At 52.8% G+C, this 15,461-nt stretch overlaps 6 protein-coding genes across 6 annotated transcripts; 3 read left to right on the top strand and 3 right to left on the bottom strand.

Moving 5' to 3' along the window:
* The first annotated feature begins 618 nt into the window (after positions 1-618).
* On the top strand, positions 619-3,197 carry GLOTRDRAFT_138830 (uncharacterized protein). The gene is made up of 9 exons (XM_007868170.1): positions 619-841; positions 902-966; positions 1,018-1,079; positions 1,137-1,196; positions 1,249-1,396; positions 1,456-1,589; positions 1,646-1,761; positions 1,813-2,910; positions 2,966-3,197. The coding sequence occupies exons 1-8, from the start codon at positions 713-715 to the stop codon at positions 1,864-1,866; spliced, it is 768 nt and encodes a 255-aa protein (XP_007866361.1). The 5' UTR covers positions 619-712; the 3' UTR covers positions 1,867-2,910; positions 2,966-3,197.
* On the bottom strand, positions 2,290-5,764 carry GLOTRDRAFT_61094 (lipase/ esterase; the record flags this gene model as incomplete). Its single annotated transcript, XM_007868169.1, has 14 exons — positions 5,528-5,764; positions 5,452-5,474; positions 5,207-5,404; positions 4,937-5,148; positions 4,843-4,876; positions 4,747-4,793; positions 4,631-4,696; positions 4,360-4,577; positions 4,183-4,299; positions 3,863-4,110; positions 3,723-3,809; positions 3,549-3,673; positions 2,966-3,498; positions 2,290-2,910 (listed from the first exon to the last, which is right to left on the bottom strand). Coding segments are annotated over exons 1-14 (2,700 nt in total), but the record flags the coding sequence as incomplete, so codon positions are not given.
* A 210-nt stretch (positions 5,765-5,974) lies between these two features.
* Positions 5,975-7,942, bottom strand: GLOTRDRAFT_111160 (NAD-dependent formate dehydrogenase). Its single transcript, XM_007868168.1, has 10 exons — positions 7,697-7,942; positions 7,570-7,644; positions 7,415-7,513; positions 7,294-7,356; positions 7,146-7,238; positions 7,004-7,090; positions 6,774-6,948; positions 6,665-6,723; positions 6,202-6,607; positions 5,975-6,140 (listed from the first exon to the last, which is right to left on the bottom strand). Exons 1-10 carry the CDS (start codon positions 7,784-7,786, stop codon positions 6,088-6,090), a joined length of 1,200 nt encoding a protein of 399 aa, XP_007866359.1. The 5' UTR covers positions 7,787-7,942; the 3' UTR covers positions 5,975-6,087.
* A 1,960-nt stretch (positions 7,943-9,902) lies between these two features.
* GLOTRDRAFT_76502 (FAD/NAD P-binding domain-containing protein) lies at positions 9,903-11,799 on the top strand (the record flags this gene model as incomplete). Its single annotated transcript, XM_007868167.1, has 2 exons — positions 9,903-10,027; positions 10,094-11,799. The coding sequence occupies exons 1-2, from the start codon at positions 9,994-9,996 to the stop codon at positions 11,797-11,799; spliced, it is 1,740 nt and encodes a 579-aa protein (XP_007866358.1). The 5' UTR covers positions 9,903-9,993.
* GLOTRDRAFT_61086 (uncharacterized protein) lies at positions 10,770-13,315 on the bottom strand. The gene is made up of 3 exons (XM_007868166.1): positions 12,495-13,315; positions 12,380-12,439; positions 10,770-12,331 (listed from the first exon to the last, which is right to left on the bottom strand). Exons 1-2 carry the CDS (start codon positions 13,214-13,216, stop codon positions 12,394-12,396), a joined length of 768 nt encoding a protein of 255 aa, XP_007866357.1. The 5' UTR covers positions 13,217-13,315; the 3' UTR covers positions 10,770-12,331; positions 12,380-12,393.
* Positions 13,316-14,446: 1,131 nt separating this feature from the next.
* GLOTRDRAFT_129488 (uncharacterized protein) lies at positions 14,447-15,455 on the top strand (the record flags this gene model as incomplete). Its single annotated transcript, XM_007868165.1, has 2 exons — positions 14,447-15,304; positions 15,357-15,455. The coding sequence occupies 2 exons, from the start codon at positions 14,447-14,449 to the stop codon at positions 15,453-15,455; spliced, it is 957 nt and encodes a 318-aa protein (XP_007866356.1).
* Between the last annotated feature and the right edge of the window lie 6 nt (positions 15,456-15,461).

The following is a 15,461-nucleotide window of genomic DNA, read 5'->3' as shown; positions in this document are numbered from 1 at the left end:
GCCACCTCCTAGTAGGCCCTATTAGCAGTACTTTGTCCGGATAGGAGCCATGGGTTGTTTATTGTCTGTCTCTGTCTGTGGAGAGAATGAGATCGTTCTATCAAGATGAATGATGACAGAAAGAGCGATCAAACCATACTCACTGGCACTGGCACTAATTCACATCAGCCCATTCAAGTTTCTCGGTGTTTACAGTGAAAGACTTTGTTTACTGAGTACGCCGACGGTCAAGTGTAAAGCAATCAACATTGAAATCAATAAATTCGGACGTTCAGATGCTTGCTTTCATTCGATGAATCTAGCATCGGGTTTCAGCGGGTGCACGGCAGTGTCACGGTATAGAGGTGGCAGATGTGGCAGTGCAAATGGTTGCGGACAACGCTCTCGTTATGGTCGAGGCTGCCCATGGGGTATGTCGACTCGAAATGTTCTGCTCTTTCCCTGCAGCGGAGGACCTGAAGTGTATTTGGATTTGTAGCAGACACTTCTATATTTACCATATCCGGCGCCTATATATGCTAAAGGGCCTTCCGGAATCCAAGTACAGCTCGTACACGTTGTGGGAGCATGCATATGCATATGTAGGTCCAAATCTCATCGATTGCCCTATCTCCGCCACCTCCCTTCATCCGCTCGCACCAGCTGCTGTAGCAGCATCGCTGTACATTTCGTTGTGGTGTCGAGCCCAAGCCCTGCAACGAACTGTCTAACGATGAATTCTCCTACTAACACGCGCAACGGCAACGCGAGAGCAATTGACTATTCCCCGGTCGTCCCTCCGGAGGCGAGTAGGGTGCAAGCATCCGTCAAGCAGATCAAGGACGAGATCGGGAAAATCCAAGTGCGTTACCGAATCTGTCGTGCGGGACGCAGGAGCGAGGTTCCTATGTTATCGTAATAGAAATACCAGGACGATCTCGAGAAACGCCAAAGTACCGAAGGAAATGTGGCGAAAGCACTGGAGAAGTGGCTACATGACTTGGACCCATAACAACTATCCCTTAACCGCTGATATAGGTTTCGCAAGGATATCAAGCAGGAAGACGAAGAAAACGAGAAGGCCATCGAGGCGATCAAAGGTACTGCATCGTCATATCATTCAGCGTTCAAGCATGCCACTAATCAGCGATCCACAGCGCTCTTGGAAGATCCCGAGGGGCTAAGGGCCTCTGTGACGGAGGAGCTCAAGGAAGAAAGTGAGGCCTGAACTCCGTCGGACAGCAATATAGCATATTCACTTGGACGCAGTCGAAAGGGAGATGAACGATATCATAGAAGCGAAATTAGCAGAAGAAGTAAGCAAGAGTCTGGAACAGCATACGTCAATGGAATTGCAAAATAAGCTCGACCACATCATGGAGCAAATCGTACTTGCTCAACGGGAACTGCACAATGCGTAGGTGTATCGACACCGGATGCTTAGAGCTCGACGCCCTGACATATCCTGTAAACCAGAGAGAGTCGACGCGCCAACTGCCTCCTCCGACTCGACCAGCCGCGCGCCGCACTGACCCCCCTATTCAAGCCGAACGAGGATCAGGCCTGCCCGAGCTTCCCGAAGAGCCTGTCTGCTCTCTTCGCGCTGGATGGTGCGTCCTCCACACTCATAGCCTTTACCTTGTTTAGCAGACATACCTCCATTCAGATGCAGCCATCCAGAACTTGTGCGTAGAATACGGGCTCCCCGTGGCCACGGCGCCCCATGCAAGAGACACCAACATGAATGAATTTCTGAGGTACATCGGGGTCCAATATCAGATGGTGAGGAGAAACCAAGCATGACTGTTGTGAGTTTGTTGAGCCGTTGTCCAGGAGCCCGTGCCCGGAGGCCCCTCACTTCCAGTGCTCCTTCGTAGGTACGGTTGACGGTGAGAAGAGCAAGACACGCAGCTTGTAGATGGCCGAATAACAGGGTTTTCTTGTTCTTCTTGTATTTTTTGCTGCATCGCATGGATTGGCGTAACTTGTATATGGGTTCCACGGGAATGTGTCCGCCTGTATGTGTACGTATGGCGTTATCGACCAACCGGTGGGTATTTTCGCTGTGAAAGGGAAGCTCCAGTAGCAGATATAACACTACAACACTGTTTGGGAGACGAGAGAAAAACGGAGTGCTCCAGGACAGCGGACCCATAATTCTGGGAGGACAGTCATCAAGTCTCGCAAAGTCATTCAAGGTGATAGAGAGAACGACTAGCCAGACCCTGACGGTCTATGCCCGACACTCCAAGCGATTCGGAACTTCGACCACGCAGACCTGGACCTGGACCGTCCCCTCTCTTCACCCTCATCTTCAGCCTTCTCCTTGCCCTTCCCTGTGTCTCTATCCGGCGTGACAGTTAGGAAGTTGACAATGACTGTCCACAGATTGTTCCCGCTCATCGACCTCTCCTCGGGCAGCACGCTCTGATCTGCAATCTTGGCTAACTGTCTTGCCTCCTCCGTGTCCCTCCTCGACACAATACTACTTGGCGGCGGATGCTCGTCTCCGTCCAGAGCCCACGCCCAGCTCCAGCTCCCGGATGCAGCCATGAGACCTTCTTTGATACCCTTCCTCTCTACACTCTTGCTCTTGTGTTTACTCGGTGATCTCCCGGACTTCCCATTGACCTCTAGGTCCTCCTCCTCTTGGCCGAAGTACATCTGGATTTGTGTGAGATTCCTGAGAGTATCTTTCTTCGCCCGTTCAAGGTTGCGCCGCCGGTGCTTGGCAATAGTCTTCTTCGTATGACCGAACTTCTCGTCGAAATAGCGCCAGCCGTCAAGGTACCTGCGAGCAGCGAGCTCGTTGATGTTACCAATGACTTCAAGGGGTACCTGTAATGCCGGAAGGTCTTGCTCCGGCTCTAGAGGTCGGATCACACCTTGCGTTGAGACACGCTCGCGAATCATATTGTTCTCCCACGAGAGCTAAATGAGTTGAAGTCATGGATACGTACTTGCGAGGGAGTATCAGACAGCTTACAGTAGAATCCAGATATACTGACGGATCACCTGCGGTCCTGACGTTGGCGGTCCTCATACTGCGATCCGACGCTGTCCTGTCCCAGAAGCGCGGGCCTGCAACATCAGCGGATCCGTTATGCTTTCTGTCATCGGGCGGTGCGGACTTGGGGACATCCACCAGGCTCCCATCTTCGTTAATATGCTGCGCCCCGAGCGTAGGTCTCTTTCGCATCACGCTGGTTGCGCGAGCAATCTTGACTGATAGCGACCCATGCGAGGTATGGGGACGGTGAATCCGAGGTCGAGGGCTGTTAGGTATCGGCTGGGGAGAGGTGGTCCTGGTCAGCTTGTAGGATTCGCCCGACTCTGCAGCCTCCATCAACGGCGGCGAGTCTTGCTGAGATGCGAAGGTCATTGGGGTGACGGGCTCGGGAGATCCAGGCATATCTGCCAGGATGCCAGTGGCATACTTGCAGAACGTCGCAATCGCTCGGTAGCAGTACTTCGCGGGGGTCGTGAATGCGAACAACGTAGGAAGGACATGAGCGGCATCTAGAGGGCTGGTCAGAGTCGCGAAGCCTGACAGGAATCTGGTGCTCTACCATCATAGACTTGCAAATGTACGTTAGTAGGACCGTAGCAGCTTTCGATGTCCTCCAAGGCAGGGTATAGACGTCTAGTCTCTTCCTTGACAGGGTATTTATCTGGCTTGGCCGCCTTGTGCGCACTTACAGGACCGTGAATCAGGTGTAAAGGCAGAGGATGAATGTACTTACGCATATATTATTTCGTCTCGCAAGACTTCTTTGTCACTTGCTACAATGAATAGAGGCGGAAGACCGCCGAGATAGCCTAATATTGGACTATAGCAGGGTTTGATAAGGTGCTCTACACGTCTAATGACCACTTTACTCACCTAACCAATGGGTGTGGTAATAGATTATTTGTGGTGTACAAATGCACTTGATGTTCGATGGTAAGGGTCTCCCCTGATTCAGTCTTAATTCTGATGGTCTGGCCCTCTGCTGCACCGGGGGCCGGCAATGAAGTTGTCGAGCCGACGTTGACAGGCTTGCCAGAGCTATCTTGCACGTTGTAAGTAGACGGCTTTTGGGACGCTTGCGTTGCACCAGAACCGGTCGCATGGGACATTTGCGAGCTGGTCTGCATGCGATTCGGGTCAGCGACGTCCCCGCTGTGATTACCCCGAACATTCCCATTGGTGTCGAGTCGGACGACGGAACGAATTCGCGAACGGAGAGTTTCATGTACGCGATTTGTGACGTCTTCGGGCGGGGGTGGCCATAGCGTGCTGGGCTTGTGAAAGGATAATCCGTATTTCGGCATCACGTCCTACCAAGGAAGATCCTTTCAGCACATTCATGGTGAGATATTGTGGGAGAAGCTACATACCGTATCTGTGTTTGTGTGGATACTAGGGAACGAGTGTGTCATATCGCACCACGGTGAGACAAGCACGCCTCCAGCAGGCATTGGAAGCCCAGAATCGCGGATTACTTGGAGCAGAGCAAGGGTCAAACCCCCACCAGCAGAGTCACCTCCCACAACGATGTGCGCGGGTAATACGGGTAAATGGGCTGCGCCTTCCGGTGGCTGGATCAAGTAAAGGTCTACATCGCGTAAGTATGGCTTGGCAAGAGTCGTCCACTGGATGACTACTTACACGCTGCCAGGGCATCTTGCAATGCGCAAGGAAAAGGGTACTGCGGGGCCAGACGGTAATTCACGGCTGTACAGATTAAATCAGACAAATCGTGCAACCGCGACGATACAACGTACCGAAGACACGCCCGTTGATCTTCCGAGCGTAGCGCTGTATACTGTACCTATACTGGAGCATAAGCTCAGCAACCTTGCGTGCGCAAGGCTTCATACCTTTCTTGGTCCACACTGCCAAAGTAGTACCCGCCTGTCGGCACAGGACATATCAATCAAAACATTTGAGGATGCTCGGAACATATGGACGAACCTCCATGAAACCAAAGGATACAACGCATTGCGTCCATCTCCGCATCATAAGCGTTGTCATCTTCAGGATCGTCCACACCCTCCGGAGGTACCTCATTTCCGTTCTCCTTCGGGCTCCCATTAGATTTCTCCTGCCGAACCTTCTCCCGCGCCTTATATCGCTTCTTGGCCTCCTGCCAATCCTTCTTTGCCACGATCCATTCGCAATTCACGCTGCACGAGTATCATGCTCATGAGCGCTATTCGTTCAAACAGTGCAGCTCGTGCGCACCCTTTCACGCCCCGCACCTGCCACCATTTCGTACCGCCAACGACGCGCTTCGCGACCTCCTCTCCGCCCAAGGCTTTGATAAGCTGCGTCGCTGCCTCTTCGCAGCAGGACATGGGCACGAGCAATCTGACCACTCGCACCCATGGAGGCGACGGCGTACGGGTGTTCGAGAAGCTTTGGAGTTCTTCTACAGTGTGCCTGGGCCGTGTCAGCGAATGCCCCGTCCAGCCTCCTTTCCCACTCACTTGGATGCTGCATCAAGAAAGTCCTACCACTCTCATCAGACGCGCACCAAGCCCTTGATCTCCAACTATGCCGCACCTTTACAATGTTAAACGCCTGATCGTACAACAGTTCATCCTTCCTCAAGTTCACGACGGCCGACCCCTCCTTATCCTTCGCGAGTCCCTCGAAGTAGTGCTTCACAAGTGTCTCGAGGACAAGCGGTCCCAGCTTGAGCCCGGCCTTGCCAGTCAGCGCGTTCATAGGCATAGCGCAGGCAGAGTAGAATATTACGAAGGAAAGACTAGCAGAATAATAATGTGGTCATCGGCAAGGTCGTGATGGTGTTGAAACGAGCCAAGACATCATAGCTTTACTTTTAGACGCGGAGTGCGACTCGCGCTGAGTCGTCGACGGCGACTGACGCGACGCCCATAACGTAACGCGAGCCCGCGACGCGACGATCTCACAAGTTCGGAACGCGACGCGTAAAGCCGGTCACGAAAGTGGCGTGTGGCAGCGGACTTGGACAACCGGCCCCATGGCTTACAAGGACAGGTCGTGACTGCTCGCATTGAAGTAGAATACAACAATGTCAACTATGTTCTCGTATGTCCATCTTACACTGTATTACACCTCTCTATCTCTAGCATAGACATTCATGACTTGCTGAAGCCGTGCGACGTCTTCTGCTTATCCTCCCGCTGACCGTCTGCGCAGAAATGATGATCAGCGCCCTGCGCACCACTTGAAAATAGTGACTGGATACTCACAAGCCTTGCTCTCATACTTGCCAATCCCAACTATGATGTTCGCCGGGTCCTGGGGCTTCCCAGCAAAGTAATTCTCGAGAATACTCCGCACCCCGTTCGCGTACCGCGCCTGTGCGTCCAGCGTCGTGCCCGAGTAGTGCGGCACCATCCCGTTCCCGCCGCCGAGCGGGTTCTTCATTGTCCGCCAGATGTGGTCCTTCGGCGCCGGCTGCACGTTCCACACGTCGCCCGCGTACCCGTTCAGGTGCCCGCTCTTCACCGCCTGCGCGACGGCGTCCTTGTCGCAGATCGCGCCGCGCGCCGTGTTCACGAGCCATGCGCCCTTCTTGAAGTGCTTCAGCAGGTCCGCGTTGATCAGGCCGCGCGTGCCTTCGTGCAGGGGAGTGTTGACGGTCACAACATCGCACTATGCCAGGATGTCGTCAGTGATACGTCCAAAGATGCTCAGGTTTCTGTTGCGCACCTGCGACACAAAGTCCTTGAGGTCCTCTACACGACGGGCGCCCACCTCCTTGGCAGCATCTACGCAATATACATGAGCACATTCGCGAATGAAGAAAACGAAGACATACGCTCGGGAAGGGGGTTGTAGTCGTAGTACAGCAGCTCCTTCACGCCAAAGGGCACCAGGCGCTGCAACACACGGTATCCGATACGGCCAGCACCAATCGTACCGACGACCTTGCCCTCCAGATCGAAAGCATTCCGCGCAACCTCGGAAACTTGCCAGTCGCCCCGCTCGATCATCTTCGGGAGCACATATCAGCACTTCTGTTGACCCTGACAGTCAAGACCATCGTACCTCATGGGCAGGCACAAAGTTCCGCACGAGCAGAAGGATAGACATGACGACGTGTTCCGCGACAGAGGTCACGTTCGATCCGGTAACCTTTATACAAACATGAGCGCATGCACTCTCTGACCATTGATAACCTAGAACTCACCTCGAGCACTTGAACTTTGTTATCCACGGCAGCGTTGAGGTCAATGTGATCGGAACCAACACCGGCGGTCACACAAAGCTTGAGGTTCTTTGCCTGCAATATTCGCCCGTGAGTGTTAGGAAGAGCACTATCACTAACGATGACTTGCTTTATCCATTAGGTCCTTTGTCAAGTAGCCCGGGTGGAAGGGCGTTGTGATGAGGACCTCAGCCTACCGTCGTAGTCGGTATGTCACTTCAAGTCCCGCCAAATGAAGCATCCACACGTACATCCTTGAGTTCCTTCTGGAACACGCTGTTGGGGCCCTCCTTATCGCTGGAAACGATATACTCGTGTCCTTGGGACTTGAGCCATTCGCTTAAACCAAGCTAAAGTGGATCGTGTTAGATAGCTACATCAGCGTGGGTGTACGCGTCGTTCTCACCTTGTTCTCTGTGGTTCCAAGTAGACGAGGCTCCTGCTCCGCAGCCTTACCACCGTCGTACAAAATAGCCAAAATCTATGGCGATACGCTCAATCTCCGTACGTTATCCGCGTGTTCCATTCCAAACCTTCATGTCCCGCTTCGGCGTCGTCGAGAACATCGACGACGCAGGTTTCCTGCTAACAGCGGCGAGTGGACGGATAGCGGAGCGCAACATGGCGGTCGAGGAGAAAGAAGAAAAGTACGCGACAAGAAAGAAAAACGAGGGATTATTCTGAGAAGCATCGGAACGATGGGGAGCCTTTTATAAGTCGATAACTGGCGGCGCGTCTGTGCTAATATTAATGTTGTCACCAGTGCAATCGAGAGGTTCAGCCACCGTCCAAAGTGCGTACCAGCTGACGTAGCCTGATCGGGCAGTGACATACACGGATCCATCGGCAAATCAGATCTTGTAATCCATAAATAGCGCCGGCCTCTACCGGCCTGACCGACTGACTAAGCAGCCCGGCCGGCATCCCTTTCAGCCTGTGTCCGGCCTTGCCCGGCGTGCCTGCTGCAGGCCTTTCCTGTGTGCGAAGCGTCATCTCCTCGAGTATTCATTGCAGCCGCAATATTTAGGACGCCCGTCCTCCCTCTACTATGAATATTCACGAAGTTTCCCTAGTATCGAATCGATTCCTATCAGTGCGATCGGAAGGGTCGCGAAATTTCATCGTCGTAATGTTCTGGGATGGCCGATTAATCATCAACTGACATGTATTCTAGGATTCTGGGAATGTATCATGGTCTGCATTACAAGGTTCTATATTTGCGTAACTCGCATGTGCATGGTGACCATTCTCCTGTGCTGCCTGACCCATGTAGGAAACTGCGCGGGTGGTATCGGGACCGCTCGAAAGTCAAGGAGACTTTGTCCCACCGGCGTCTCCAGTTAGCATCTTTGGCCATCTGCGAAAGGCAGAGCGGCGTATGTCGGATTCGGTTATACCGTAAGGTCGGCGAGCTATATCGCTGTTCGACGGTTCGTGTTTCGACCGTCACCGACTTGCGCCGATGCTCTATTTTGAGCTTGCACCCGAGACTGGGACCACGGGAGAGGCCCCGGGATTTACCACCCAGCACCCATCCTATGCTCTTGTAATACGCAAGGTGCGACCGGTAGGGCGTTTGAAACTGCAAGAGCACACGACTGATTCATGATACTCGACGTTAGCACCTCAGTAGCCTGGTGAGTGCACGGTGGACAGGCTCAACCTAAACATCGCAGAGCTAGTTGGCTAGGCTGTCCCGTAAACTGTGGTCCCAAGTATTGAGGGTGGAACCCACAGGCGTGTCCAGCGTAGAACATGGTTCGGGTACTGTGAGGTGCTGCCCGCTCTTTCACATTCATGGAAGATATGCTGACGATGTCTAACTACAACCCAAGACATTAATAACCATCCTACGCCAAGTGCCCGGACATCTTCGCCTTGACGGAGTGCTTTGGAACTTTACCCTTGTACAAGTGTACTCGTCCACTCGAATGCCTTTGTAAAGCCAACTCATGAGTCGTCCACGTGTTCAGAGTAGTAAGGTAACAGCAGCCACCCGCCATCTTCGGTATAGTGGATACCGTCTGGGGCCCCCGAGGCTGTGTCCCACCTTGTTCTTGACTGTACCAGGGCTGTCGCAGGACTTCGTCGAGGAGCTACTCTCGAGTTCGGTCACTGCCATTTTTGATGGATGGTCAGTGCCCTCGGCCAACTATGCAAATGGGGTACATTTGCACAGCGTGCTATCAAGCACATGTACATTTTCTTCTATGCTCTCAAGCAGGTTCGTTTGGCCCTGATCACTTCCCGCCCCATGTCCCTCCGGATATGTAATGGGAAGTTCCAATGCTGATGCCACTCAAGATGACAACGTATCCCATCGCTTGGCTTTTACTCTCGATGGTCTACACGTACCCATTGACAGTATCAAGTAGACCGGAGATTTGTCGACCGCATACTCCTGCAGCTGGTAAATATGTCTCGCTCGACGGGAGCCCGAAAGCTGTCGTGCTGTTGCATCTGGATCCCTGATCAGCGTAGAACCCGTAGAACCTCAGACATGCACATACGTAAAGGTCGCCCAAACTCTGCGCTTGCATAGATCTATCCGACGACCGAGTCATATGATCCTACGAATCATCCAGCTACTTTCTCTTCCTGGTGGTCACGGACTTGGAGGTTCGGCAGTAACGGCGTCACGGCTCTTTCTTGGCATCCATGCTGGCACGCTACATGGAAGCGTTTCCATGCCTCACTATAATCTACATACATCTGAGTCGACCTTATAAGACACTTCCCCTGCTATTCTGGACAGCGTCGGCTTTTCAGCTATCTGTACTCGTTCGACAGAGAGTTTCTTGTACAGCCGGACACGATTTTAACGGAGAACATGCGGGAGGCAGATTTGGTCATCGTAGGGGCTGGTGAGAACTTGATGAATGAATACTTCTGAACATACGGATTGCCGCGCTCACGGACGATCTTTACAGGGTGGTCTGGACTTGTCATGGCAAAGACATACCTTGATTGTCATCCGTCTACCAAGTTGATGATCTTGGATGCCCACGCTACCTTGGGCGGCGTGTGGGCGCAAGAGCGCCTATATCCAGGTCTTCTCACGAATAACATGCTGGGTACCTTCGAATACAGTGACTTTCCGATGGACGAGACCTTTGGAGTCAAATCAGGAAACCATATACCTGGCGAAGTGGTCCACAATTATCTCCGACAGTACGCAGAGAAACATGATATTTACAGGCAGATCCAGTTTCGTTCAAAAGTCACGAGCGTGGAGCGTCGACCTGACGCCGGCTGGACCCTAACCCTCCACCAAGGTGACAATGATCATGAAACCGAGTGTATATTGGCACGCAAGCTGATTTTAGCTGTCGGTTTGACCTCACAACCGTTCCTACCCGACTTCCCTGGTGCGAGTGAATTCGACCCGCCTTTGCTTCATTGCAAAGACCTTTCAGAACGCGAGGAAGATCTCATCAAGGCCTCCACCAATGTCGTGGTCTTAGGCGGTACGAAATACGCCTGGGACGCCGTGTACGCGTTTGCGTCCGCTGGTGTCCGCGTCGACTGGGTAATCCGTAAATCAGGTCACGGGCCATGCTGGATGTCCCCGCCATATGTGACTCCGTTCAAGCTATGGCTGGAAAAGCTGGCCACAACGCGATGTCTCACCTGGTTCAGCCCCTGCATCTGGGGCGACTCGGATGGGTTTGGATTTGTCCGCCGGCTGTTGCATAACACTCGGATTGGGAGGTGGTTCGTCGACAAGTTTTGGGGTCTGATCGATGCCGACGTGTGCTCTCTCAACGGGTACGACAAAGATCCGGACCTGGAAAAGTTGAAACCGAGGACTAGCGCATTTTGGGTCGGAAACTCATACAGTATTCTCAACTACCCCACAGATTTCTTTGACTACATACGGAACGGAACTGTCAAAATCCATGTCGAAGATATAACGCGTCTATCCTCGAGGACTGTGCACCTTTCGTCCGGCGAAAGCATACGTACAGATGCACTGATTTGTTCGACCGGGTGGCAGAGGCGACCCATAATCAAGTTTCTACCGGAGGGGATAAGTCGAGAGCTAGGACTTCCGCACGAGTCAGATGGGACTCACGCACGTCTTATCCATGAAGCAGACGAACACATCCTCTCCCGCTTCCCGCGCCTCGGGCGCCAACCTGTGATCAACCCTATTTATCGTCCTCTAGATTCCTCGACCTACGATAAACCACTCGAACCATACCGATTATATCGGGGGATGGTACCACCTGCGTTCTTCCAAGAGAGATCCATAGCGTTCAGTGGCTTCGTACTTTCGCTCAGCACTTCGCTGATAGCGCAGGCCCAGGCACTTTGGTTGACGGCGTATCTGGACGGAAGTCTGTCTCCTGGAAATCAATCATCAAATGAATCAGAGGTCCAGTGGCGCTTTGCCGAAGAAAGTATCCTGTGGCAGACGGTGCTGCATAGTCAGTTCGGAAAGTGGAGGTACCCGGCTGGATATGGGAAGGACCACCCCGATTTTATATTCGACGCCATTCCGTACATCGATATGCTACTCAGAGATCTGGGCTTGGAGCATCACAAGAAGAGTCATTGGGTGGCGGAGTGTTTCCAACCTTACACCGTGCAAGACTATCGCGGCCTGGTGGATGAGTGGAGACTCAAAGCGTGAGCAGGCTAGACTTCTTTTTTTTGGGGCTCTAGGCGGCAGGCAGGGGAGTGGCCCAACATCCATCATGTGTTTTGCTGCAGCGCACCTCGTTCTTGGCTGAGTGGCGCCGATAGAACCTTCATCTGTCTAACGAGGATATACATTGAGTTATCGGATGGAAAGGGATACCTGCGCGCGTAGAGGGAGTCAGACCATTCAGGTAGTTGGAGTTGGAAATATATCCGTTGATATCGCATTGCACTGTACGGGCCAAACATGACGACCATCTCCAGGGCAGAAAGATCCTGGCTTGCTGAAAGAAACTTTTGCCATCTCTCCGGTGAAGACCAGAAATGCCGCACGCACATGCACGTGAAGGAAACAGCGGGGGAGAACAAGTGGGTAAAGAATCTGTCGTGCTACCTTGTCAGGCAGGATATAGATGATGCTTCGGTGTACGGATACGGGCGTCGTGCGAAGACTGACTGGGATAGTTTCGATCTATCAAGGTAAGAATAAATATCAAAAGAATCGGACGAATCCGCATCAGACACTGTTGAAAAGACTTAGCCGTGAAATGTTTAGACTGTAATGAACGTACCAAGTTGTCTCATGTTATCGAATAGGATATTCAAGTAGATCTTCATGAACATTAAACACCCTGTACGAATCACTCTTTGCAGCGGAGAAGAGAGGTGAAGAGTGTTTGCACGCACTGTACGACCTTGCCAACCGCACGACAATCCCCGACGACAGACCCATGCTCCGGATGGACAGCCCACTTGACAATCCACCGACCGAGCACCTTCCCATCCTCGCCCGAGGTCTCTGCAACTGTCTCCTCCTTCCCGTCCTCCGGAATCTTATTCTCCAGCTCCTCGTTGGTGAACAACATCGTCTTCGCGAGCCGCCAGCTCGCAAATGGGCGCTCCGCCGGGATCAGGAACGACGTGTCGTACACCTTCGTCACCCGCTTGCGTAGCGCAAAGGTGTACGTGACCATCTCGACCGCGGTCACCTCCTTCGCGGGGTCAAGCACCTGATGCAGCGGCTTCAGCTGTGTGACGTAGGGCTTGCCCACCCACCCAACCAAGGCCGTGCTCAGTGCACTGGTGCCCAACGCAGTACCCGCCAATGCAGCCCTTGCGCTTCCGGGAAGAGAAGACTCGATGATGAACATGAAGGGGGATATGACAGTGGACAGGGCGAGGGTGGATAAGGAGAAGATCTTGAGTCGGCGAAACGTGCTGGAGAGTGGGCCCTGATAGACTGGTACGGGCGGGCTACTAGACGCAACATTGCCAGAGTCGGTCTTCGGTGTCGAGAGACATTTAGCACTGGTGTGCAAGCAGTGTCTTGGTCGCCTAAGAGCATATAGCAAGGACGACAAGCAAGGTCTCGAGCTCAAGGGGCGCGCGCACGCCATCGCCGCCAACATATACGACCTCGAAATGACTGCCGTATGTCTTCCTTTAATTCAGTCCCGGTACGCAGCAGATGACTAGATGTTATACTGAGTTACGAATGTGCTCGGCCATTGTCAGATTAACTGACATACCATGACGCCGCCGGGTTTACTGCAAAATAGGCGCCCGGGTGTGATGTGATAGTCATACCGAGGGATGTCACGTCACAGTAGGTTCGTTTTGCCACCGAACAAAAGCGAGGCAAGTACTGATTTTACAGGGCAAATATTCCTCGTATTGTGCAGGTGAGACATTTCAGACCTCAATATATTTCTCTTTTGTATTCATTTCTCACCTTCAAAGAAAAGTCATGCTAGACTTGAAAATGTCACTCAGCCCGATGAAGCGGTTCAGACCCCTTTGCGTGGAGGGTTCTGGTCAGAAGCAGGCTTCCGGCTCACTGACCGTTGATTCCCCGCAAAAGAAACTGCGCGCTGCCAAGTTGAGTGGCAAGATCATTCACGAGATCCCTTTGCTGTTAGCATGGTGCTGTGCCGCGTGCCGGTCGCGGCAAGGGCAGGGCCAAAGGGTGCACTTGCTAGCCGCTGTCTAAAGGCGGTGGCTAATGGACCACTGACTTACATCCTGGTATCCGCCTCTGATTTCGGTAATCAAACTGCGGTTTTGAGACATCAAGCAGTCTTTGTCTTCTGCAGTGAACAGAAGCTCTTCCCTAGCCTGCGGACGGAACGACGCGCAACTCGGATCAACGGCGGTCTAAGCTAGACGTTCCTGACGACCATCTTGCTCTTTGACCTATCCAAGCGCAAGACGTAACTCATTGCACTCGACCAGCTGACTTCCAGTTCTTTCGGGCCAGGTTTCCTCCTGCATGAGCAACGTACCACAACATGGCAGCTGCCATTTCATGGCCCTGGCGCTTGAGGTACCGCGGTAAGTTGTACTAGCACAACTCCTACGCTTGACGTATTCTCTTTGACATGGTACGACAAGTGCGCCGTGGTCGTGGCCAACGACCAGCGTATATAAGACGCGCTCAGATGTGCCGGAGGTCCAGCACCTCATCACCTCTGCTGACTTCTGCCCATCACCTCCTGATACTACCGACCCTTACCCGCCTCGTCTCCGGAATTACTCTTTCTGTAGCCAAGCACAAATAGGTAAGTGCGGACATGTCCTTGCCATGAATGTCTCTCAACAACATGACCTCTAGCGACATACAACTCTCTCCCTTCCCCACTATGGTATCTCTGGATGTTGATGAACGCCGACTGCCCATGCTCACTGAGGGCCACGAGCTTGCTTATAAGCAGAGCCACTTAGACAGGCTGTCTTTCACTGTGACCCCGCTCGTGATAAGGTACTTGCCTCTCGTCGCGGGCTTCATCATGAATGTAGGGCGTATCAAGGACCTCACGATAAGATTCCATACGGACCGCGCTCCCTTCACGGACTTCTCTGACACATCCACTCTCAAGAATCAGCTAGATGCTCTGGCTACGTCTCTGAACTTTGGCAAAAATAAAATACAATCCCTGGAGATTCGAGTTTCGGGTCCTGTCGCCCCCTCAATATGGGAGAGTTTTTTCAGAAAACTCAAGATACCTCAGCTCAAAGAATTCAAGGCGTCGATCCCTGGCATGGAATACAAAACCCTGTGTCACGTCCTAGTCATGCATCCCGAGATCAGAGTTATAAGACTCTCTTACGACCCCAGAGTCCTACGGCCTGGACTGCTTTGTCCCACGATTCGCGCGAACGTGTATTTCCCGATCCAGGAGCTGTGGTGCCCGCCTCAGACAGTCTCAACCTTACTGTCGGAGAATCAAAACTGGGACGAGCTATCTGCGATTACACTTGCGCCTGATTATGGGAGTGTTCTACCGGCACAGCATCAATGGGCTCAGTGGCTTGAGGACTGGAATATCTGCTTGCGTGTCATAGGCGGTCGCTCTCTGACACGCCTCAGATTGGTACTGGGAATCCCGGCTTGCCCGTTTCCTTCCAGCGCACCGGCCGTCTCTATCGGAAGCCTGCACGGGGTTGAACACCTGATCTTAGATGTACGGCACAGTCCCCACCTAATGCATAATGTACCGGTAAGTACAAACATCAGTGACGATTTCGTACCTACTCAGTCTTTGCTTCTAGGAATACCTGAAGGCATGGCTCTCTTCCCTGACAAGAGTACAGAGCGTCACTCTGGAAGGCCACCCCGAGCTTCGTGACACCAGCCTGGCAGCTTCCTGAAGATGA

This window comes from Gloeophyllum trabeum (assembly GCF_000344685.1).
Source record: "Gloeophyllum trabeum ATCC 11539 unplaced genomic scaffold GLOTRscaffold_00007, whole genome shotgun sequence".
Classification (NCBI taxonomy): domain Eukaryota; kingdom Fungi; phylum Basidiomycota; class Agaricomycetes; order Gloeophyllales; family Gloeophyllaceae; genus Gloeophyllum; species Gloeophyllum trabeum.
The sequence above is the reverse complement of the archived record's forward strand: the minus strand, read 5'-3'. Positions and strand labels throughout refer to the sequence as shown.